At 39.9% G+C, this 26,138-nt stretch overlaps 1 protein-coding gene across 5 annotated transcripts in view; it reads right to left on the reverse strand.

Annotated features, from left to right (window-relative positions):
* PPARG (peroxisome proliferator activated receptor gamma) overlaps positions 1 to 26,138 on the reverse strand; it is a 168,998-nt gene that overhangs the window by 22,336 nt on the left and 120,524 nt on the right. For all 5 annotated transcript variants that reach the window (XM_072598457.1, XM_072598461.1, XM_072598462.1 and 2 more), the window contains exon 6: positions 13,019 to 13,218. In XM_072598457.1, the coding sequence (XP_072454558.1) occupies positions 13,019 to 13,218 (200 nt within the window). The remainder of the gene's footprint in view (positions 1 to 13,018; positions 13,219 to 26,138) is intronic.

The raw sequence follows: 26,138 nt of genomic DNA on the forward strand, positions 1-26,138 counted from the left end.
TCTGGAAATCCATACAGGCTAAGGCCTTTTTTGGCCTTTGGGTGAACATTTTGATTGTTACGTTGACAATATGTACACAATCCCCTTGTCCTAGAATATTTACCTTCTAGAGAATTCTGCCATTTAGGGGCCATCAGACTACACAAGTATTGCAAACAGTTAAATTTCTCATCACTTTTACACAAAGCAATAATGATGAAATCGGCTGCCTATCTTAAGACTCAGTAAAAAGATAGCGGTTCATTTGCATTAATGAGAGCTGATCTCTCCTAATTGAGAGTGGAATTTGGCCTGTGAAGTTCATCTTGAGTCACTGAATTAATATTCCTCCCTTGTGCCAAGTTTTTTCTGATAAAGCATACTTAACTTTTCTGTGTGCCATATGCATTTTTTTTTGGAACCATAAAAAACTGAGGTATGGCATTGCAGGCCCTTCCTGATTGATCTCAAACCAGTTTTTCCAAACTTACCTCCTTCTAACTTTCCTTCATGTGCTCTATGAGCCAGTCCCACTGGGCTAGTCAACATCTCCTATGCCACCTAGAATCTCCGATCTACCATATTATTGTCTGCAAAAATACTCATTCTTTATGTCTCACTTCAAGTGCATTTCCTCTGTATCCTCTTAATTACTCCACCATAAGACCTCTCCTTCCTCTGAAATACCAAAATACTTTGTATTTTTCTTTGGGCACCTAACTTGTATTATTATAGTTGTTTGTGGACAGATCTTTCCAACTAGATTATAAGCCTCTCCAGGGCTGAAGTCACATTTGCCTTACACGTAGTAGACATTCAATAAATGTCCCCTGCTGACCTCTCTACAGTTAAAATAAATCTGTCATTAACATCATTCTTGGCCTGTATACAATATCATCGGCAGCATTATTATTCTAGAAAGAACTCTCCCTCTCTACATTCAGCCTTAAGATTTGATGCTCAGTATTTGGTGCTAACAACGTAGAGGAAGATTCTGCATCAAACTGGCAGACGCACATCTGAGTTTGACCAGGACAAAAAGCACAGCCACATGAAGGTTTCCAACCCAATGCAAAACTGGATTTACAGTCACAGAAAATAGGAAATGTGGAGTAAAGAACAAAAAAGGCCCTACCATTTCAAATTAAATATAACCCACTCTATGAGAGACACTATGATTTCTATAAGGGAAACAGTTTTTGATTAACCTACCAGAGTTCTAGGTGGAGGAAATTTCCCTTTGGATTACATAGAGGTAATTGGTTTAGATTTCCAGAAATGTTCTACAGCATGGGCTATTAAGAAAAATGAGTCAGCACTGGCATTGGGGACTCTTTGAGAGGACAAGGTTATAGCTAAAGGACAAGAGGGAAGGGTAGGAATAAAGGAACATTTATCTGGATAGAAGTACGTAAACCCCATAGGGGCCCTCCAGACATCTGAGATTTTTATAAGTGATTTGTGAGAAGGAAATCTCCAAATCTGTGGATGACATTAAATTTCTCTGGATAATGAAATGACACACTTATGGGGACAGATTGCAAAGAAGATAAGCCAGTGTTGAGTGAGTGCCTCTTAAGGGCTAGTACTATTGGAAAGTCCAGCGAGGCTGTGTGAGAGATCAGTTTGAGGCAAATGCAAAAGAATATGTTTAGAACAAAAGAATCTAAGCTATATTCAGGGGGTTTCAAAATCCCAATTATGACCCAGAAAAGGGAAATGGGAAATCACTGAAAACTGTTCCCTGAAATATCATTGTAATGTACAGCTGCAGCCAAAAAGGTCAATAAAATTCTGGGCATCATCAGGAAATCTACAGGAAACCAATGAGAACACATTATCTTTTCCTTGTATAGACCACAGTACAGCTGGACACCTGGGAATTCTGTGCCCCGTTGTGGTTACCAGCATCCGAGAAAGGTTTAAAGGAACAAGAGGTTAATGTAATCATCAAAGAATTGGGGAGGAGGGAAGTAAGGAGGCCGGATGCTGAATGAGAACAAATACAAAAATCTGAGAAGATGAAAACTGAAAAGTCAAGATTGTGGAGTCATAGGGTTATAGACTGAGAGTTGGAAGGAATTTGTAGAAAGAAGGTGATGGGAAACACACACCCAGACTGTTGGTCAAATACTAGTATTCTACCACTTGGAGATGCCATTTTAAAACTCAAAAGCAGTAAGTGTAAGACAGAAAAAGGAAATATTGTTTTACCCAGTGGACAGTAGTAAACCTAAGGAACTCATTCATTACTTCAAGGGGTGATACAAGTTGAAAATAAAAATGTCTTTAAAATGGTTCAGGTAAATTCATGGATGAAAGATCCATACAGGGTTGTAAAGGAAAAAAACACGATGTCTTGAAGTTATCTCTCATATCTTTGAGACTGATCTCTGGAAGGACAACCATATTCTCCTACAAACAGCCTCCTGAGAAAACAGCAAAACCTGTGCTACCTGAATCACCAAGTACAGGTGAGCCTGGCTTCCTGTCACATATTATAATATAGCCCAATATGGTATCTACAAATGTCTTTGCTGGTTATTTTTCTTCATGTTTCTGACTGCATGGCTTTTGTGTTTTCAATTTACCAAATCACACATGGTTCTCCTGAGTTGGCTATCACCAAGGGCAATAAGCCTCAGACATTCTGGGTTGGCTCCCTCCCCTTGCTGGTTTCTGCCCCCAATTTTCACTCTTTTCCTTATTTATTATCCTAAATTTGTAGAAGTGAAAGGGACCTGAGAGGTTATCGAGTCCTCAGATCCCAGAAGCATCAGAGATTTAGAGCTGGAAGGGACTGCAGAGGTCACCTTTTCTAACCCACTCATTTTACAGATGAGGAAAGTGAAGTCGAAAGTATCAGAGATGGGACCAGAACCCAGGTCTCATGACTGAAAATTCAGGATTTTTTCCATTATACAATGCCTTTCTAAGCCCATTATTTTGAAAACAGGAATTAGAACCGGGATTTCACTGACATTGGGAGCTCCTTTGAACAACGCAGGTCAGCACCTTTTTTGCAACTTAAGTCTTAGAAAGTTGAAAAGTTAGGTCTCTTGCCCAGGATTACAAAGTTGAGAAGTGTTGGAGGCAGGATTTGAATCCAAGTCTTCCTGGATCTGATGCCAGCTTTCTATCCACTATGCCAAGCAGCCTCCTGCATCCTCCCACCGCATTTTACAGGAAAGGAAACAGGGTCCAGAGAAGAAAAGAACTTGCTCGAATTCACAAGATAGATGGATAAAAAACAAACACAAGTTTAGAATTCAGGTCTCCTGTCTTAGAGTCAAAGACTATCCTAGGGGTCAGATCTATTTATTTAAGGTTTTCATACCCTGGAGCTCTAGGGGTGGTACCTTTGAACTAGGAACCGTTAGGTCCTCCAGCTGCCAGGTTAGTCCTGTATTAGACAGAGGTAAACATGAACGCCTATCAAATCTCAACTTTCTTTTCCTGGCTCCTTTGGAGACTTAAATAAATAGAGACAAATAAACAAAAAATTTAATAGGTCCAACTACCCGCCTTCCAATGAGCTAGAACATAACCACAACTCTTAAAATCCTCTATGCCAGTTGAATATCACTCAGCTAGCATAAACACTAATATTGGCCCAACAGTTGAGCAAAAACAAATGATCCAAGTAGTTTGTTAATTAGCTATATATAGTGCATTATCTTTCTTTTTTTTTATTTTAAGATGTGTGAATGTTAAAACAGGGCTCTCAAAAAAGCTCTGCCAAGACCTGTCCATTGTACCTCCTCCGCATCTTTCCTGTCTGTCTTTCCAACCACAGAGCCACAATTTTGTTACTAAATCAGGTCTTCTTTCTCCTTTCCCTTGGACTACTTGAACAGAATCCTAATTAGTCTCCTTTGCTTCCACCATCTCCCTTCTCTAATCCATCCTCCACACAGCAGCCAGACTTAGATCAGATTATTTAATTCCCCAGCTCAAACGTACCCTGACACATAGTAAGAGCTTAATAAATGCTTACTGACTGACCAAAAAGCCTTCAGGATCTCTATTGGCCCTAGCATAAAATAAAAACTCCTCAGCGTAACATTAAATGATCTCTATATCAAGGCCATAGCTTACCTTTCTAGACTCATGCATGCCTTGACCACCTCTACTTTCCATGTCTCCCTCCAAGGCTCAGGTCAGACACACCTTCTAACATGAAGCATTCTTTGTGACCCCTCTTATTAGCTTCCCTTCTATTTACTTTTCCTTCATGGTTCTCCATCCTCCAATAGAAATGGCCTTAGATTTCTGCCCCCCCACCCCAACTTCTCAGGGGTAAGACATGGCTTCATTTTTGTATTCTTATCCCAACCCTTTGTGTAGTATCTGTCACACAGTAGGCACTTAAATATCTATGAAATTGAACTCAAGATGTATTAGCTTAGATCAAACAAATCTGGAAAGTGGGCAAGGATATTTTTCAAAGTCCTGCAAGAGATGCTTTTTAAAAAATACATATAAAATGACCATATTTGCATGGATTAATGACTCCAGAAGCCCCCAGAGTAGCCCCCTTTTCTGTTCTGCTATCATCATTCTACTTTGGATTCTTTTGTTTTCAGGTTCTCCTGGTTTCTCTTCTAGGAATTTAAGACTCAGTTGATGACATCATTTTGATCAGAGTTGGGGTGAATTCCCACTTATTCGTGTCTCCTTCTTTGCCCTTGTTTCTTTATCTGTAAAATGGAGGGGTTAGATTAGATGACTTCTAGGATTCTTCTCCATCTCTAAATCCATGCTCTCATAACTTATGAACTAGAAATGGCCTCAGATTTGTACTGCTCCCCTCCCCACAACTTACATTTCTACCTACAAGGAATAGGGTCATAAAACCAGTTTCTTGGGGATTTTGTATTTCTGATCCTGCTTAAAACAAGCCACTTTTCTGGTGACAATAGTCCCTTCCATTATAAGGAAAGAGCATAATTTCCAACGTGCCCATAGTAAACAGTGTAATGCTCTGGGGCTCAAAGTCCAAAATAGTACAAATAGTATAAAAAGTTTTACTCACTATTTGTAGATAGAGCACAGCCGCCATCTCTTAGATATGGCGTGAAAAGTTGGCAGGCAGAACCCAAGGGTTTGTCTATTTATTTATTGTTTTATGACAAACCATGGTGCTGAGAATGGTTTTTTTGAGAATGGCCTTCTATTTGTTTTCATCCACAAATATGGAACCATGTGACAACGATACACCTTATATGAATATCACTCCAGGGTAATAGTCAAACATAAGGCACTTCCAAAGTCCAGCTAGTTATCAAATTGCCATTCATGGAACAGAGCACCAAAGTTCATCTACTAGTTCCCCCAACTGCCAGAGTTCGGGGAGACCTCTGCTAAGGGGTCAAGCTACTGGAGAAAACTTGAGTTGTGCTCATAGTCGATCACTTCCTTTGTGCATTTGGAAGAAGCTGCCAGAAGGATAACCTCCTCTTAAACATCTGGCCTACTGGAATGCTATGGAGTAGCACTCACTTTCTTTGCCATCTGCCTAAAATTGACAGCAGCAAAGCTCTTAGTTAGATATCAGAACTGGGCATGTTATACTCAAAATGCTAATTTTAAAATGAAGTAGTTTCTTGTGCTCCCTAAAAGGATAGGGCAACCTTTTCCTCTAGCTCTTTGACACATTTATTTATCAAAGTAGCTAGTTATCATCACTTTGGATCACCTAGAACAGGGGGGAGTTCTTAACTTTGGGTGTCATGGACTCTTTTGGCTGTGAGTTAGAATTAATAGACCTCTCCTAAGAAAATACATTTTTAAATGCATAAAACAAAATACACAGGATTACAAAAGAAACCAATTCTATTGAAAGGCAGTTATCTATATCTATATCTATAAATAAACCTCTAAGTTCATGGCCTCTAGGTTAAGAAATCCTGATCTGGGAGGTGGTCTAAGGGGATAGGATATTACCTCTTAAGGCAGAAACTCAAGGAAAAGCTAGATGACCACCTATAGGGTGGTGGAGGGGTCTTCTGGGGAGAGATGCCTGCAGTGCACTAGATGCCTTCTAACTTCCTCCTCCATTTCCAAGTTTCTATAACAGCTCTAATTTCTATGGCTTGAAAATTGAAACAGTGCCTTGCTCTCAGTGGGTCAATAAAGGAAGGCGCCCCCATTTCACAAATGTGGAAACCCAGGTTCAGAGCAGTAAGGCAATGACGATGTCATCATGTAGCCACAAAGCAGCAGAGTTTGTATGTGAGCCCAGGTGTCCTGACACTAAGTCCTGTGCTCTTTCCTATACACGATGACATAGGTGTATTGGAATCTACTTATGTTCTTTTCAATACACTCATGACATAAGATCCAGCGGTTTTGATTGGGGGTAGACAAAGAGGGGATCGGGGCAGAAGTATAAGCAGGAATGTCACCTAGGGGATCCAGGGTCAAGTTTGGACACTGGCCCTAGAAAGAGAAGATATGATTGCTTTGCATGCTGCAGGGAAGATGCTAAAAAACAAAGCTTGCCCATGTCACAAATTTGGTGGGCCAGTAAACAAGCAAACGTATACATCCATGGTACAGATGAATAATTCAGTGTAATTTTGAATCTCAAACAATCAACAGGTTCTTTTATAAGATGACTTGATTGCATTTGCTGAGAACCAGCCTGGTGTCATGGAAAGAACACTGGATGTAAAGTCAGAGGATTTTAATTCTACCCTGCATTACCTTGGTTATCTTGGACTGAGCAATCCCCTCTCTTGGTTTTGATTTCAACATTCATAAAATGAGGGTTGGATTAGATGATGTAGAGAAAGATTCCATTTGTCTCTAGGTCATAGGATCTCAAGATCATAGCTTCAGAGGTCATCTGGAACATCCTCTCATTTTACAAATGGGCAAACTGAGGCCCAGAGAGATGAGTTTACATAGGTTGTAAATAGTAAAGCTATGATACTAACCCTGCTCCAATTCCCAATTCAGCTGTACCACTCTCATCCCTTTGACTGGTTAGATCGCCTCATAATAGGAAAAAAAAAGTCCAGGACTGATACGGATATTCATCAACAGGATCTTTTAAAAGGGGTCATGACCATCAATGGGAAAACAAGCAATAATGCAAATTTTAAAAATGGCCCCTCTGAGAAAGTCACTTCAATTTCCCTCCCTCCTCCTGGGGCTCTGGGTTATGGGAGCAGGCTTTTCTTGTCCTGGCCTGAGCAGCAGTAATGATCTCAGTCCCAACAGGGTGTGTAGTGGGATTCAAACAGCTTCACCACACCAGCTCTAACCAAATTGTGATCTCCACCCTCTAAGGAGTCCTGACTTCTGCAGATTGTTCCTCTCTAGGCAGCGATCTCTACTTTCATAAGTCCTGGCCAAAAGATAACAGAACAACACCCTGGAGATAGACTTGACCAAAAGAACAACATGATTGTGTCAATAAAGAATGAACTGCTAGTTTTTTTGGAGAGTACTTTCTGGTTTTCCTCCCTTTGCTTTCTCCTTCTGCTTAATTTGATTTTGCAGGATAGCGAGAAAGCGAGATGCCAAACGGCTTTACTTCAGCCTTGGCCGTCTGGGGAATAAACTCTCTTAGCCTCGGATCGCCTTCCTCCTACTTCCACGACTTCGACTCTTGTGAGCTCTGCCCTCCCCAGAGCACTCCTAATGGGAGTTTGGTCTGCAGGGGCCAGCACTCCTCCGCTTGGCTCCTAGAATTTCCAAGGGGTAATCGTTCTCAGTTTTTACTGAACCAATGGGTGGTTAGTATCTCAAATTGTCTGCAGTGGTTCATTGCCAAAGGATTTACCTGGAGTGAGTATGAAGAATGAAATGAGACGGGCCTGGTTTATGTAACCCGCAGAAATGTCCAGGAGAGCTGGGGAGCAACTCGTTGTATTAATTGAAATTCTAGATGCCTGAGCAAGTTTCAAAAATAATAATGAATGGCATATATCTAATTCTTCAAGATTTGGAAAGCATGTTACATATATGATTTCATCTTATCCTCACAATAACCCTGTGAAACAAGTCCTACAATGAATATTACTCCAGTTTTATAGATGAGGAAACCAAGGTTCAAAGAAGAGGCAACATTTAGAGTAGTGGATAAAGCTGGAATCAAGAAGACCTGAGTTCAAACCCTTCCTTGGAGATTTGCTAATTATGTGACCCTGGGTAGGTCTCTTAACCTCTGAGTGCCTTAATTTCCTCATCTTTAAAATGGGGATAATAATAGCGCCTATCTCCCAGGGTTGCTGTGAAGATAAAATGAGACATTTGTAAAGCACTTTGCAAGTCCCAAAGTGTTATATAAATACTAGCTATTATATAAGTTAAGTCACTGATCCAGTGTCACATGACTAGTGTCTGTGGTAGGATTCAAACCCCACTCCTCCTGATCCCAAGTATACCTCTGACCTCTCCACCATCTATGTTCCCTAGTATTGCTACCACCTCTTTCACACTTGTCACTCCCCCAGAAACTGTAGATTCTCTCTGACTTTGGCAATCGAAGGTGGCATCAGTAGGTCTGGGATGGGATGAGAGGCAAGGGAAGATGTTGGCCAGCATGGCCCTAGACAAGTCTAGAAAACAAATGGAGTTTTTTTTAGGCTCCTCTGCTTCCCCATTGAGTATCCTTCATCCTGTTTTTTGTCTTCCACCCTTAACCCTCTTCCCATCATTGGGCTGTGATAACTTCATCTAGGGGAACAAAATTATATCTTACAGGGCATAGAAACATTTTCATAGGGAAGTTCTTCTAGATCCAAAGGATCTCTAATCCCTAGTCATGGAATTTCAGGCACTGTGGTAGGTGGTGGGTGAAAGAATTTCCAATATTGGGTCTACTTAGCGTCTTCCAATTAAAAGCACTAGATTCTCAGCTGGCTACTCAGTCTAGGCTGGCCCTTCTAGATGTCTAATATGAAGGGAGAAAGAAGAAGAAAAAGGACAAAGGGATGTGGGGATAAAAGTTATGGATGGCATAAGGAGGAAAACAAAGGTGTGTAAAGCATTTGGTCAGCTCACATTCCTAAATCCGAATTCTACTCTATCCTTCCTGTGTATCTTCCTCATTTTCCCTGGCCAGACACCAAAAGATATCAGGCTTCACTTATTTATTGCCTTTTCTCTTAATAATGACTTTTTGAATTCAATTTCCTTTGAGTAGAGCCTGAGAAGCAGTCAATACTTGGATAATTGGTTAATCAGCCTTTCCAAAATGCACACTAAAGAGATCATTTCTCCCTCCCACCCCCCCCTTTGATGCTCAGATAGTAGAACTCCCAGGCATCCATTTTTGTATCTTTTAAAAAAAATAGTATATCCTTTAACAAAACTCTATTTTTGGTTAAACAAATGACTACTCGATTTTTTTGTGATGTAAACTCAATATTTCACATGGATTACCACTGACGTTGGGGGAAGTCAACATTTAGACCAGCCACTGATGCTAATTCACCCACTTGGAAATGGGCTTCTATTGTGAAAAAGGTTGAAGTCAACGAGATGGTAGTGCCTCAGTTAATTTCATACAGACAGGCACAATCTCCTTGTCACTTCTATGCTGAAATCTTGTGCTTGCCAAGGTCAGTATATCCATATCCTGTGTTACTCCCTCAGTGAGAGAAGTAGCAGAGGGAACTACTTCCTGGTCTTGCTTCCCTTGATGCACATTTCTATGCATATTAGGGCCAGACAAATTCTGCTGTTTCATAAGGCATTACCAATATGGAATAACCAGAAATTTTCCCAATGTATGGCTCTTTCTCTCTTTTTTGCGAGACAACTGGAGTTGAGTGACTTGTCCAAGGTCACACAATTAATAAATGTCAAATGTCTAAGGCTGAATTTGAACTCAGTTCCTCCTGATTCTAAGATCAATCCTCTCTCCACTATGCCACCTAGCTGTTCCCTGGCTCTCTTTTTAAACACATTTATTTTCCTAGTTCACTTCTAGATGCTAAGAAAAGGAAGTGACTCTGTCTGTTCTTATAAGACCATCATAGCCTTTCTCTAGGTGAGTTCAGTGGATTTCCATAAGCATTTCTGCTCCCAATATGGCTACATAGAACCCTGGGGGCCCTGTCATTAGCCAGCCTTACCCCTGAAGCTACATTTAAACAACAACGATCCCAAACATGGTAGAGACATTTATCCCAATGGACAAGATTTTTAAATGTAATGTCCATGGAGCTTGAGTTTGACTCAATCTCAAATTGTGTCATGGGTTTTGGTCACACCTGACCCACCCTTCCCCCTACCTACTGGAGTGGTTCAGCACCAACTCATTTACATATTCAATATCTGGATATACTGAACTATAATATATCTTTAAGGGTTCTTTCCTCAGGGGCAGTTAGATAGAACAATGGATAGAGCACAGGGTCTGGAATCAGGAAGATCTCAGTTCAAAAATCTGGCCTCAGATGCTAGCTGTGTGACCCTGGTCAAGTCACTTACCCCTGTTTGCCTCAGTTTTCTTATCTGTAAAATTAGTTGGAAAAAGAAACAGCAAACCCCTCCTATATCTTTGTTAAGAAAACCCCAAATGGGGTCACGAAGAGTCAGACACAGCTGAAAATGACTTAACAACCACCAAAGGGTCCTTTTTGCCCCATAGGGTTTCAGCATCTATACCTGCATTTTGAAGAAAGGACATCGGTTACTCCAATGCCCATATTTTACTAACAGATAAGCTATAACCTGGAGAGCTTAAGTGTTGTGCTAAAGGTCACAGAGCTTATCCATAGCAGAGCCAGGTTTCAAACCAGATGACCCCAAATGCAGCCCCGTCTCTATTACACTATGATGCCTCCATGGTGCCAAGGCTTAGGATCCTGGCTGTAATCAGGCCCAAGAACTGATGCCTGTTGGATAATCATTTTCATGAGCAGACCAAGGCGATGTATTAAAAAAAAACCCTTATATTACCCACTAAGATAAAATGATAACTCATTTACATAGTATTTTACATGGTTTTTAAGTCTCCAAACAAACTTGCTCTCTCTCTCTCTATATATATACACATCTGTGTGTATGTATATACATACATGTATATACACATATTTGTATATATATGCATATATATTTATATACACACATACATATGTATATGTTTTATGTATAATACTATAATCCCCATTTGATAGCTAGTGAAACTGAGGCTCAGAGACATGAAACGCCTTGCTGAGGGTTACATAGCATATAAATGGTATTTAGTCAGGATTCAAATCCAAGGCTTCCTTTCTCCAAGTCCAGCAACACCCCCCCCCCCAATCCCTTCCCCTTTCCTCTACTATACCACACTGCCCTGCCTAAAGCTAGAAATGCCTGGGTCTACTGGGAACTCCTGGTTAGAAAAAGATGGCTTAAAGAGAGTCATCTTAGAATGTCAGTTTCTGGTAGGCATGCTCCATGGGATTTTCCACTTTGAGCAGGCCCAGCAGGTGGACACGGCTCTAAGGCTCTGCCTCAACCTCTCTCTGGTCTCCAATTAGACATCAAGGTAGCTTGATGAACTCCCTTTGTGGCCCTATGACGTTACTGAGTACAATATTGCTGTAGGAAGACAGATTGCAATTTTGCTGTTAGGGTGTGTTTAGTATAGTTTGTTGAATGGAATTGAACTGAACACTGGCTGGCTCCTTGTTATGCCCAGGAAGCAGTTATGCCTTTTGGAGAATCTTAATCACCATTTTCCTCTTGCTCATGAAAGGGGTTTCATCCTGGATTATCAAGTCAATGAGAAAGTGAGTCTTCTGGTGATTGAAAACCTGTTGCAATAGCCCAAGGCCCATGGGTCAAAGTCTGTGGACTGCCCCAGAAAGCTGGAACAAGGAGAGATCTCAGATAACCAACTCAAGAAATCAAGGAGGGAAAAGCTGTTGCTCTGGAGTTGGAGGACCTGGACTCCTTTATCTATCTACGCGACCCTATGCTAGCTGGGCCTTAGTTTCCCCATTTGTAAAATTTGTGTTATAACAGATGACCCCTGAGGTCCCTCTCAAGTTGAAATCTATGATCTTATAGATCCAAACCCTTCATTTTACAGATGGGGAAACTGAGGCACAGGAAGGAGATATGATTTGTTTAAGATCGTGAGCTAGTGAGTTAGTCCTGGGATTAGAATCTTAACTTCCTAATAAAGCTCCCCTTTCATCATACCCTATTTTCTACCTAATTCCATGTTCTAAACCTCCAAAAGTTAATGCCTCTTCCTAATAGCATTATGGCTTTAAGACCTCCATACATGTTGATAAAGCACCCCGAGAAATGGATGGTAACATAAAAGCTGGGATGCATTCTTACACTTCATTTTTACATTTTATATTGGGCCACTCCAGGAGTTTTCCTGAGAGGCATGAGGCATGCTGCATACCTTAAAAAAAATGTTGGTATCTTTCATTATCAATTACATTTCCCAATATCTCTGCTTTATAGGCATGCCCTTAACATACAGTGATTCTTTTTTTATATCGCTGCTACTATCCAAGGTGAACACTCTTCTATGTAACAAGGAAGTATAATTAAGCAAATGCATTAATGTATTTGCCCACATGCCTCATTCTGTACCTGTTGTCTACCATCCCTCTGTTGAAAGAAGGAAGGTGTGCTGGGTGCCTTTCCAAGGTCCTTGCTCAGGTGTTCCTGCTTATAGGGATGTTGTGGCTAAGTCTTTTGTCTTCAGAGAAAGGGATGAGTATATACCCCAACTGAAGAAGAGGAGGGGCAGAATGAGAGAACTGGGATTATTCCCTTAAGGTTAAGCTGACTTACGAATGCTAGAGGTCTGTTCTCAAGGATTTTATTAGGTGAACTTGAATTTCCCCCTCCCCTTTTCTGCATGTTTACTTATCCTATCTAAAAACATTTCCTGTGTTCAGACTCAGCTTGAAATATGTAACAGCCAAGAGCAGAAGGTATTGTGTGTGTGTGTGTGTGTGTGTGTGTGTGTGTGTGTGTGTATGTGAGTGAACATGGTAAATCATTTACTCAAAGGAAAGAGAAAAACCGCCCACCCCACCAGTGAAGATAGCAAAAGAGTACTAACTGATTTGTCTGTCGTCTTTCCTGTCAAGATCGCCCTCGCTTTGGCTTTGGTCAGAGGGAAGGACTTTATGTATGAGTCATACAGATGTTTTGCCAGGGCCCGGAGATCAGCAGACTCTGGGTTCAGCTGGTCGATATCACTGGAGATCTCAGCCAACAGCTTCTCCTTCTCGGCCTGTGGCATCCGCCCAAACCTGATCGCTGCAGAGGAAAAAGGAATGACAGAATGAATCATTGAGTTTCTGGTGCTCATAATGTTCTCCTCTCCCAGTTCTCATAAACTCCCCCCACTCCCCCAAATCTGGGTCTCTGGTTTCTTTCAATGGCCTTTCCAGAACTGTTATTTCACTGGAACACAAACAATAAATAATGATCAATTATTGGATTCATTAACTATAGAAAATATATACATACATACATATATGTATGTATACATAAATATGTATTTTGCAGTTAATGAATTCAATAACAGATTATTGCATATATATGTGTATGTGAATGTATGTGCTTATATATAATACACAGTATATATAAAGAGACACACACATACAGAGAGAGAGAGAGAGACAGAAAGAGAGAGAGAGAGAGAGAGAGAGAGAGAGAATACAAAGGAAAGCATTTATTTATGTATTTACTCTTTTGTAGGATCCAGATTTAGAAGGGACCTTGGAGACAGTACAGTCTAACTCCCCGATCTTGCTGAGGAGGGGTCTGAGGTCTGGTCAAAGACATTGACATGCCCAAAGTCACAAAGGCCAGAAGTAGAAGATTGGGAGGTGAATCAGGGTCTGCCTCCCAACTCAATGCTCTTTCTACTGTGTGGTTTTACCTTGAGGGTCAAATACAAACTCCTCTGTTGGGTGTTTAAAATCTTTCACTCCTTGGCTCCTCTCTACCCTTCTGGCCCTTATTACACCCCCTCTTTTTACGTATACACTGTCCAATCCAGGCAAAGGGATCTTCATCCTGCCCCTCATACACATCCCATCTCCAGCCTTCATGCCTTTGTACTCATCCTCCCAGTGCCTGGAAGGGATTCCTTCCTTGCCTCCACCTCTCAGTCCAAATTCCACTTTCTTCATGAGTCCTTTCCCAATCCCTACAGGCAATAGTGTCTCCCCACTCTGAATTACCTTGAATTTATGTATTTATATAATACATATTTTGTATACACACACACATACACACATATATATACATACATACCTACGTATGTATATACACACATACATTCACACACACAACTATGTTGTCTCCTCTTCTAAAATTTGAGCTTGACAGCAGGGACTGATTTACTTTGTATCCCCAGAGCCATTAACCAGCACTTGGAACAGTGCCCTGCACATAGTAGGTTCTTAGTAATTTATGGATTATCTGATTGATTACACTACTCTTATTCTGAATGAATACGGATAGAGTAATCACCTCAGGGAAAAGCATTGTGGGACTCAAGTTGTCAAAGACATTGTCCTAAGTCCTGACGGTGTTGACGACCCAGAAGAGGAGAGAAGTCCATGGATCCTCACCCAACTATGCAGATTGCGTTTCTGGACCTACCACAGAATTCCTTTTTCCTAAAGAACTGCAAAGAAGTTCACATTCAGACACTGTAACTCGAGTTAAGTAACAGTATCTTTTTCAGGGGTGGAAGTTTAGAAGAAAGGAGGAGCCATTTGGGAGGATGGCGGGGGGGCCTGGGGTAGAGGCAGAATGATCCATTTGTAACCCTTCCAACTTCTGGTACCTCCTTTTCCCATTGTAAGACCTTCCCATGCACAGCATTTCTTAACTGCTAATTTAGGGGTGCATACTTTAGACCGCAACTTGTTCCTGTTACAAGAAGATTTGGATCGCTTCTTGATACAACATACTATTAAGCCAGAAATAGCATGTCCATCAAGAATGCCAATAATCTGAGGCATGTGATGACTGGAGAGAGCACAGAGCTGTAGGGGTCAAGGAATCTCTGTACTGGTCCCTAGCTCTATCACTAAGGAGCTCAGAGAGTTTGGCCATACTGTTTTCTCATGTAAATTGGTGGACGAAGGGTTGGACTGGATGATTTAGCTCTTATATGCTATGGTTCCCTGTAAAACCATTGCCCAGTGGTTTTTACTACAGGGTTCTCCTAAAGAAATAGCTCCTTTGCATCTTGGAGATGCCAAACCATTTCACCTCAAATGTTCAGCACCAACCCAGCTTGGGCAAATGTCCATCTTAGTTTTCTCATGAAGAAAATGAAAGAGTTGGAATGAGATAGAAGGTCCATAAAGCTTCTTCCAGTTCTAAATCCTCCTCATCTCATGATATAAGCCCTGTTTCTTTAGGGAAAGCTTCTTTGTATCCACTAAACTCACAGAAGAGTAAGGAGGAAAGAGAAATTCATCCCATAGTTGAGATCACTTCTTGTTGTTCAGATATTTCAGTTATGTCCAGCTCTTAGTGATCCAATTTGGAATTTTCTTGGCAAAGATACTGCAATGGTTTGCCATTCCCTTCTCCAGCTCATTTTTACAGATGAGGAAACTGAGCCAAACAGGGTTAAGTGATTTGCCCAAGGTCACACAGCTAGTAAGTGCCTGAGGCTGGATTTGAATTCAGGTCCTTCTGACTTCAGGCCTGGAGCTTTATTCACTGTGCCATTTAGCGTCCATGAATAAACCTGTATTCAGACATTTCCTAATCAAGACCCCTGCTCATGATTACTTGAAGTATATATTTATGAACTGATAACTGATAGGTATGTACAAATCAACTATTCTCTCTTACTCTGTTTGATTCTATAGGGATGGTAGATAAGTATTCCTTGGAAGACAGGGAAATGCCCAATGGGATGGTACAGCCCCAATCCTGATTGTTAGGGCATTGGGGAACAGTTCCTACCAAAGTGCCAAGTTTCATAAGAGTAAAAAGAAGGGGAGAAGGTGGTGGGGGCTAGAGCTAGAGGTGACCTCAGGGATCATCAGATCTAATTTTCTAATTTTGCAGAAAAGGAAATGGAAGCCTAGGGAAGGAAAGTGATGTACCCAATGTCCCTGAAGTAGTAATAGGAGAACTGAGATTTGAATGAGATTCTCTGTTTCTATATCCTGTTCTTTTTCTTCCTCATTACTATACCCTCCTACATCTCTGTTGTGAGCAAGATAGTGAGGGAAAGCTGCAGAATGTGTTGGGGAAAAATTTTTTCATATTAGGAAAAAAAAAGAAAGAAGTCTTAGACTTGACTTCCAGCCAGGACTGTGAAACAGCAAGTAAATGGTGGTCAGAATGACCCACTGTAGGTTATTTCTAGCCTTAGGTTGTGCAACACAAAGAAATCTCAGTCCTATTAGGTTTCATAATGCTTTGGGTCCAATAGTAGTCTGTGGGATGACTTGTTTAAGAGTAACAGAGAGTAACATGTGGAAAAGGAAAGGGTGGTACTAACATGCCACTAAAGAGGAAATAAATCTGACATGGACTTCTTGAATTTTAGGCCTTGGAGGAACTCTGAGAAATCATCTGGATTAATCACTTTGTTTTCTAGAAGATGGAGCTAAAATCCAGAGAGGTTAATCAAGTTATCCAAGGTCACACAGCTCATTATTGACATCATGGAATAAAGCCCAGATCTTCTGACTCCCTGACTCTGCTTTCTATTTATTATCAACATTAGCATTGGCCAAAAACTAGGGATTTTACGTTTTCTGGAGTGTTTTCATGATATTTTCCCAAAACTGATCATTGTTTTGGGATGTATCAAAAAGGTGATGCTTTATTACTTTTTAATTACTGGAGTATTGAAAGCTTTCTTTTAATGGCTATAATTCAACTATGAACATGAAATCCCTATACACTGCAAAAGACTAAATCTTAGGAAACCAATGTTCTGACCCATCAGCTTTGGTATCTATCAATGACAGAATGGGTTATTTGAAAAAAAGATCTCAGAATTTCGGTAGCTCCACATTAGTCAAGCACAGGAGTGGGGAACCTGTGGTCTTGAGGCTACGGGTGGCCCTCCAAGTCCTCCAGTACAGCCCTTCGAATCAAACTTCACAAAACAAATCCCCTTAATAGAAGGATTTGTTCTCCTAAAACTTGGGCTCAAAAGGTTGCACCCAAGGACCTAGAAGACCACATAAGACCCTGAGGCCATAGGTTCCCCACCCTTGGCTCAAGCATATGATTTTTTTCACTAAAAAAGCAAATTCAATCTTAAGTTGAAAGATGAAACACTTCCGCCACTGTTCCCTGCCCCATAAAGACCACATCTGCAATCCTTGTTCAAGTTTGGACACCACATTGCAGGAAGAACATGGACATACTTGATGGGTGATCAAGGGGGTGAAAAGTCTGAAGATCATTCCACATGAGGACTGTGTGATGTTAAGATAGGAGAAGAGGAGATTCAGGGCAGAAGTGATAGTCACCTTTAAATATCTGATAGTCTCTCCTATGCAGAGGGATTTGATGTGTCCTGCTGTCCCCAGAAAGAATGACTTGAAGCAACAGGTTAAACGGGCAAACAGATAGATTTTACCTTGATACAAAGAAAAACTTTCCTACGACTAAGGTTTTCCCAAAGTGGAATGGGATACCACTGAGATAGTGGTTTTTCCCTTCACTGGAGGTCTTTGAGCAGGGATTGGAGGTCTTTGAGCAGGGACTGAAGGCCCCCAGGTTGGGGAAAGGGTGGAGAGGATTCTTGTCTGAGTGGGTAAGGATTGTGTGAGATGGTCTGAGGGCCTTTCCAACACTGACATCCTTCCAAATCCTTATGCAACAAATTAAGTTCAATTAACTTAAATCTTGATCCTACCACTACACTAACTCCTCTATAACCCTAGGCAAGTGCCCTAATCTCTTCGGGTTTCAGTTTTCTTGTGTGTTAAATGATGGCGCTGGGTTAGATAATCTCTGACATCTCTTATTATTCTAACATCCCATGATCTGTGAACCATCTGTAGGTACCATGAATTACAGGTGTAATTTTAAAGTGGTGCAAGCCCTGTCTTCCTAGAAGGACTGAATTTGTATCCCAAGTGGAGAGAATTCCAACACTGCAGAAGAAATGAAAGATTTTTAAAAAATTTATTAATTTAAAACAAATGGACAAAAGTATGATTTTATCTTTCTTTCCTCGAAGATTTGCTATCACTTCTTTCGGAGAAAGATTTCCAGAGTAAAAAGGCACAAGAGGTAGCCCCCGATGCCAAATCTTCATGGATTTTTGCAAACAGGGGGATAAAGAATGACTTCTTTCCCCACCCCCACCTCCAACTGTCTCCCCCACTTTTTTTGCATGGCTCTGTGCAAGTACCTTAGTTTTAGGGCATCTCTGGGGTGGAAAGGGCAGGAAACTACAGTACATGGCCTCCCACCCTGAGTATTTTCTCACAGGTATAAATGCAGTTTCGGCACACCTGACAGAATACTTCTCAAATGTTCCCTGAAGCTACTTTTGAAACTCACTTTCTCACTTAAGCAATTCTGTATTGGATCTGACCTTATACCCACTTCTACCCACTGGGGTAGAGGGTAGAATCTTCTCTGGGCTTCTTTATAGTAGGTTTTTGTGCCCTGTGTGCATGTGGAAGTCATGACTCTGATAGAAAAGAATGGTCAGTTCCTAGAGGTCAGGAATGAGTGACATCATTTTCTACATGTGCCAACTGGCAAAATAGCAAGAGGTGCATGGTACAGTGGAACCACTCCTGGCTTGTATTGGAGGATCTAGGTTCAAATCTTGCCTCTGACACTAACTGTGTGACCTTGGGCTAATCACTGACTCTCTCTGGTCCTCAGTTTCTTCATCTGTAAAACAAGGACTAGATGACCTTTGAGCTCTAGCTTTATGATTCTAGGAATCCAAACAAAACACTCCTAACCCTTACTTGGATCAATTAAACTCTTCAGCAACCAATAATTGAGCCTACTATTCAGGAGCAACTGAAGGTATAAAGACACTTGGCACGTAATAGGTCATAAAAGAAAGAAATGTTCATTGACTGAGATAAAAGTGAACAAGTCTCTGATCTCAAGGAGCTTTTATTCTATTGGCTTAAATAAGGTTTTCTAGGTAGAATTTGGGGGAAAGGGGTGCTATAGGAGGCAGAGCAATGGAGTAAGAGACTAGGAACCAAAAGACCTGAATTCTAGGCTCAACTCTGCTGCTAGTTAGTGGTGGACAAATGAATTCACCTTTCTGGGCTCCAATCTCCCTACTTGTAAAATGGGGGAGTTGGATAAGATCATTCATTTTTTAAAAAAAATTTTTATTTAAAGTTGTGAGATCCAAACACTATGCCTCCCTCCTTTCCTACCCTTCCCCTACGTGAGAGAGTAAGCAATTAGATTTAGCATGCAGTTATGGAAAACATTTCCATACTAGTTGTTTTGTACAAGAAAACTTGAAAAAAGAAATGAAAGAAAGTGAACAATAGCATGCTTCAGTCTATATTCAGTCAATATCAGTTCTTTCTCTACAGGTGGATAGTATGTGTCATCCTTAGTCCCTTGGAATTGTCTTGGATCATTATTTGCTGTGAATAGCCAAGTCATTCACAGTTCTTCATCGAACAGTATTACTGTTACTGTGCACAACATTTTCCTGGTTCTGTTCCCATCGCTATACATCAATTCATATAAATCTTCCCAGGTTTTTTCTGAAATCATCCTGCTTGTCATTTCTTATAACACAATAACATCCCATTACAATCCTATGCCACTGCATGTTTAGCCATTCCCCAACTGATGGACATCCCGTCAATTTCTAATTCTTAGCCTCTACAAAAAAAGTCACTATAAATATTTTTGTATAAATAAAGCCTTTTCCCTTTCTTTGGATGTCTTTAGGATATAGACATAGTAGTGTTATTGCTGGATGAAAGGGTATGCACAGTTTTATGATGCTTTGGGCATAGTTACAAACTGCTCTACAGAATGGTTGGAGCAGTTCACAACTCATTTTCCTCTATTCCCTCCAACATCCAACATTTTCTTTCTTGTGTGTCATATTGACAATCTGATAGGTATGAGGTGGTACCTCAGAGTCTGATTAATAATGATTTAGAGCATTTTTTCATGACTAGAGATAGCTTTGATTTCTTTGTTTGAAAACTATCTTCACATCTTCTTACCATTTATCAGTTGGAGAAAGACTTATATTTTTATGAATTTGACTTAGTTCTCCATATATTTGAGAAATGAGACCTTTATCAGAGATACTTGCTGCAAATTTTTTCCCCAGGTTCTGCTTTCCTTATAATTCTGGCTGCATTGGTTTTGTTAGTGTAAAACCTTTTAAATTTTATATAATCACAATTATCTATTTTACATTTTATAATGTTCTCTATTTTTTCTTGGGTCCTAAATTGTTCCTTTATGCATAAATTTGACAGATAAACTATTCCATGCTCTCTTAATTTGCTTATGGTATGACCCTTTACGTGTAAATCATGTATCCATTTTGCCCTTACCTTGGCATATGGGGTGAAATGTTGGTCTATATCTAGTTTCTACCATACTGTTTTCCAGTTTTCTCAGCAGTTTTTGTCAAATAATGAGTTCCAAAAGCTTGACTCTTTGCATTTATCATATACCAGATTACTATGGTTTTTTACTACAAAGTAATTTGGACCTAATCTATTCTACTGATCCACCCCTCTGTTTCTTAGCCACTACCAGACTGTTTTGATAATTATCGCTTTACAATACAGCTTGAGATCTGATATGGCTAGACTACTTTCTTTTGTATTTTTTTCATTGATTCTTTCGATGTCCTCAAGCTTTTGTTCTTCCAGATGAATTTTGTTATTATTTTTTCTAGCTCTATAAAATAATTTTTGATAGTTTTATTGGTATGGCATCGAAGAAATAAATTTAGGCAGAATTGTTATTTTTATTATATTGGCTTGGCCTATCCATGAACAATTAATTTTTCCATTTGTTTCAATCTGACTTTATTTGTGTAAAAAGTGTTTTATAGCTGTGTTTGTATAATTCCTGGTTTTGTCTTGGCAGGTAGACTCCCAAGAATTTTATATTGTCTACAGTTATTTTAAATGGAATTTCTCTTTCTAGCTCGTGCTGCATACTTTGTTGGTAACATATAGAAACGCCAATGATTTATGTGGGTTTATTTTGTATCCTGCAACTTTGCTAAAGTTGTTAATTATTTTAAGTAGTCTTTTAGTTTATTCTCTAGGATTTTCTTAAGTATAACATCTTATCATCTGAAAAGAGTGACAGTTTTGTTTCCTCACTGCTTATTTTAATTCCTTTCTTTTTCTTCTTTTATTGCTATAGTTAACATTTTTAGTAGAATATTAAGTAATAGAGGTGATAATGGGCATCCTTGCTTTACCCTGATTGTATTGGGAAGGATTCTAGCTTATCCCCATTACAAATGGTGATTTTAGATAAATAATTATTCCCAAATGTTTTCTTGGTGTTAAAATTCTGATATACATTACTCTTGAGAACTACCTTTTTTTCCCTAACAGACATAAGGTATGGGGGAGAAGGAGAAGAGAAAACTAAGGCACTTTTTCTTTGCTCCTGGGGTCCTCCCCTTGTCCCCAAAGAGCAGCTGAGAAGCAGGTTCCAAATCCAGGTTTAAGATTCCAGGAGTTTTATATTTGTGATTATTAATTACCTAAGAATATTTTATTTACCCTACTTAAAAAAAGTCAATAGTCATACACTCAATGAGCTAAGAAGAGGTTTGATAGATGTCATTAATCTGTTGTAAGTATGTATGTGTATCACACATACACACATATACCTTTATATAGTGCACACTTAACAAAAAATTCATCCAGCTCACAACTGACCAGGGACAGATTTTAGCATCATATATTTAATACAATACACTGCTAACCATCCTATTAAAGCCTACCAGTCCAAATGGTAGATTTGAAATGGTGTCAGAGGCTTGACAATAAATAGGGATGTGTCCCAAGATTAATTTGTCCCATTTTTACATATGTTGCTTGTTTTGCAAGAGTCTCATCGTGCAAACACAGGGCTGGTGCAAAGCTCTGGTGCGATTCATAGAACTGCTGCCGATAAGCTATGTTTTTCCACTTCTCTCTCTTGAGAAAGAAACTTGGGAGTTGATGGTGCAGTGTAAATGGAGCCTTACATGATTTGGCAATCCACAAGATCTCATTTCTGAGCTCCTCCAAAATAAATCGAGAAGCAACTTCAGCACCAGCACTATTATGTAGGGTTGGGGATAGAGGTACACAACATTTTTCTTAAAGGGAAGGTAATGGACAACTGTGGGGTTAAGGGCAAAAAGGGCATTCACATATCAGGCAGCTGGCTCTGGAAAGAGAGAAGCCGGTGGCTGTAGTCTCATCTTGCCTTGTAACTCATCACTATTAGCCCATGTGGTAACATAGGCATTGGTCTAGACTGTTGCAAGAAGAGAATAAGTAACCTAATGTTTAAATCTCTTGTCTGACAGTGGATAACTAGAGGATTTAATTTTTATTTCAATTAAGCAATTACTTTCTCTCCCCTAGGCAATTTAAAAATAAAGTAGATTTTTAATAGAGTAAAAGCAATAGGAAATATGAGGGGAAGGTATTTGAGGGAATGAAACTCCAAAGCCTAAATTTTTTAGTATAAGTTTCATTATCTTCTACTCTTAGCTAATCTCTCTCCCCCTCTCCCTCAATTCTAGTAATTATCCATTGAAAACTAGCACAATACAGAAGATAGAAAGTTGGCCTGGGTTCAAGTATTCTTTATGACACACCCTAGCTTTGTGACTATGGGTAAGTCACATAAACTCTCAGTGATCCAAGAAATTTTTCGAGATGATAAATTGCAGATGAGTTGCTATCTTTACTGGTGGAAGGCATTTCCACATTGGGAGTTCTCTATACCACTATATCGAGGATCTGGATCTCCCTTCCCCCCCACCAAAACTTCCTGAGTTCTCAGACTTATAAAAGGAGTCTAACAAGATGCATTCCTCATGAAGAAACCAGTCACTTACTAGTTCCTGATCTGACTGGATAGGATTAACACTGACACCCTAAATGACTCCTAGTAAAACTTGAGGATGATTTTGGCAGCTGCTTGTGACCAGCCATGCCATTTAGAGTTAATGGGGAGGTAGGAACAGGGATAACAATTTACAAAGGAGGACTGGATATGTGGTTGAATTATCAGAAGTCACAGGTACTCTATCAAGACCTTCTAAGAAGGATGTAATTTGAGAGGTAGGAAATTACAGGTGTTGGGAATTATTCATTATTAGGTAGAAAGGTATTCATTATTAGGTAGAAAGACGTCCCCCCTATGAGGTATACTGGCTCCATGACTCTGCCAAGGCACCTAACTTCTGAGTGCTCTAGGCAACTCTGAGACTGTCACTGCCAAGCAGGTGACTTAGAATCTGAAAATTCCCTCTGCCAAGGAAAATCAGAGAAAGAGAAGAGCACTGAATCATGTGGATAATATAGCATATTCTTGTTTTAATAAAAATAAGTCATAATGAGATTGAGTTGTCTGGTTGTTGGCTCTCCCTGAGAGTCATAAATGTGGTGGATGTCCCCATCTGTGTACATTGGTTTGAGAAATAGAGGTTTCTTAAGATATTTCATGACAAGTCCAATAGGACAAGTTCAGAATGAGGACTCCCATCTCTGTCCCCTTTGAAGACTTCTAGCCTGAGAACCACCCCCTGGTGTTTATTCTTACCTGAGCTAGAAAATGGATGGGGAGGGCATAAATCAGTGTGGTTCTAGAAATGGCTATTGTTCATTGGATTATGAGAAGTCAGGGCAGGAAAAAGACCTTCTAGAAGCCTCAACCCTTGTTGTTCAGACAAACAATCACCACAACAAGACAGTACAAATAGCACTCTAAGGTTTTGCAAGGTGCTTGACATACATTAACTCATTATCTCACAATAATCTTGTGAAATAAATAGATGTAGTCACTTGTCATCGCCATTTTACAGATAAGGAAACTGAGACTATGTGACTTGGTCAGGGATGCATAGCTAGTAACTGAGACAGGACTTCAGCTTGTGTCTTCCTGACTTCAAGGTCAATGTTCTATCTACAAGGGACAGCTAGGGGATAAAGAGGATAGAGCACAGGCCTGGAGTCAGCAGGACCTTAGTTCAAATCCAGCTGTGTGACCTTGGGCAAGCACTTAACCCTGAATTCCTCCCCTGACCCCAAAAGAAACTAACAAACAAACCAAAAGCTCTGTCTGCTACACCAAATTAAATCTCTGATTAAGGGACGATGAGAATTCAAGTAACTTGTCTAGGATGATGCCGTAAGTTAATGGGAGAGGCAGGATGAGAAACTGATGTTCCTACAAATTCATGAACACATCTGTCCTGACTATCTGTGAAAACATTGTTTCAGTTCTTATGACATTTCCTCTATAGGTTTACAACCCCCCCGAAACCTTCAGGGAGATCACAGAAAAGTTCTGAGGAGCCACAGAGACGGGCTCTCCAGATAACCAAATAACGACTGGGGAATGGCAGTAGAAGTTAGTCTTTCCCTTTGCTTCCTGAGTTTTTCCTCCATAGTCCTTTGTTCATCAGCCTTTAAGACTAGTAGGGACCCTGACGGTGAGATTGATACTTTGGAGGTACAGTACTTGTAGGGTCATTAACCACAAGATAGACTGCTAGCTTTCTTATTTTCTTCTCTTTTCTGGTGAGGAGGTATAATATAGGGGTTGGAGGTTCACATGAACCCTTGTGGATGACCATGAGATTTTTAAAAATGGGGTCAAAAACCACTTCTGAAGAATGTGGAGTGAGTTTCTTGCTGGGAAACTATTTCTTGTTTTTTAGTGGTAAGCGATATCACGTGAGTATGTTCAAAATGAATATTTTGGTCACATTTCCTGCTAAGTAACTGTTTGAGGAAATGCTGCTGATCCCTAGATGAAAATTGAAAATAATATTCATCCTCAACCCTCTTCTTTGGTGAAGTCACTGGAAGATTTTTTTTTGTGGCTGCCTTTCCCAAGGGGCAGAAAGGGCAAACCTGCGCTCCTATGTGGCCTGAGTCATAGAAAGTAAAACTTTTGAAGGATTAAAGTGTTTGCACCAAATTAGTCATCCAAGTTTTCAAAGGGTGGGTGACAGATTTTGAGTAAATGGGCATTAGTTTGCCTCTGGGGCACAAAGCTCTACTGAAAATCTTTATATGAAAAAAGTCTAAAATTAAATTACCTAGTTACATGATAGGGGTGAGCGTGAGATATAAACACATACAACTATGACTTCTAATCTCTTTTTAAAATGTATTTATTTTTGTTCATTTTATTTTGTGCCACAGAAAGTCACTTTTTAAAATGCTGTTTTTTTTTTGTCTACTTATCAATACTGTTTTCTTCCTCTCTACTTCCTGTTCTTTAACAAATATACATTAAAACTGGGGCAGTGGAGAGGAAGAGGGGAGATGTTAGAAATAGCGAAGGCAATAGTTAGTCAGACAAAATTACAATACAACAAAATATGGGATAATTTTTAGTAGGAAGCCTTTGATTGTTTTCCTTCTCTCCTCTCATCATTTTTCAAAAGTTCCAGAAAAGTATTAGACACCTCATTGGACCTCCTACACAGGAAAGCTGAATTTTTCTTTTTTCTTTTTGTTTAAGCAATTATAAATAATCTAATTTTGACTCAATTCCCAGGGGCACTGGGGTGAAACCTATCTGACTGACATGCCTATAAATTACTTCTTTGAAAAGTATATTTTGGATTAGTAGAAGGTCCTCGTCTCACAGTGCTAGTATGATGTAAAGATCAAGAACACAGGCTTAAGTTTATTTTTCAAAATAAAATTACAGCTTAAGCTTTCCCCCCTAATTCACAAATGAAAAACAGCTATGAATATTCGACATGGTGACATTAATCATACAAGCCTCCTGAAGATAAGGTCTTATATTTTAAAAAACCATTAAGAATACATGTCAGAAATCTGAGTAGCATTTAGGCTAATCAAAGGAGGATGGGTTCAATAATTCACACTACAGTTTTGCAAATGGCCTTATAAATACTATCTCATTAGATTCGCACAACAATCCTGGGAGGTAAGTGCTCTTATTAGCCCCACTTTATAGATGAGGAAACTGAGGTTGAGAAAAGT

Source organism: Notamacropus eugenii, chromosome 3, assembly GCF_028372415.1.
Source record: "Notamacropus eugenii isolate mMacEug1 chromosome 3, mMacEug1.pri_v2, whole genome shotgun sequence".
Lineage (NCBI taxonomy): Eukaryota > Metazoa > Chordata > Mammalia > Diprotodontia > Macropodidae > Notamacropus > Notamacropus eugenii.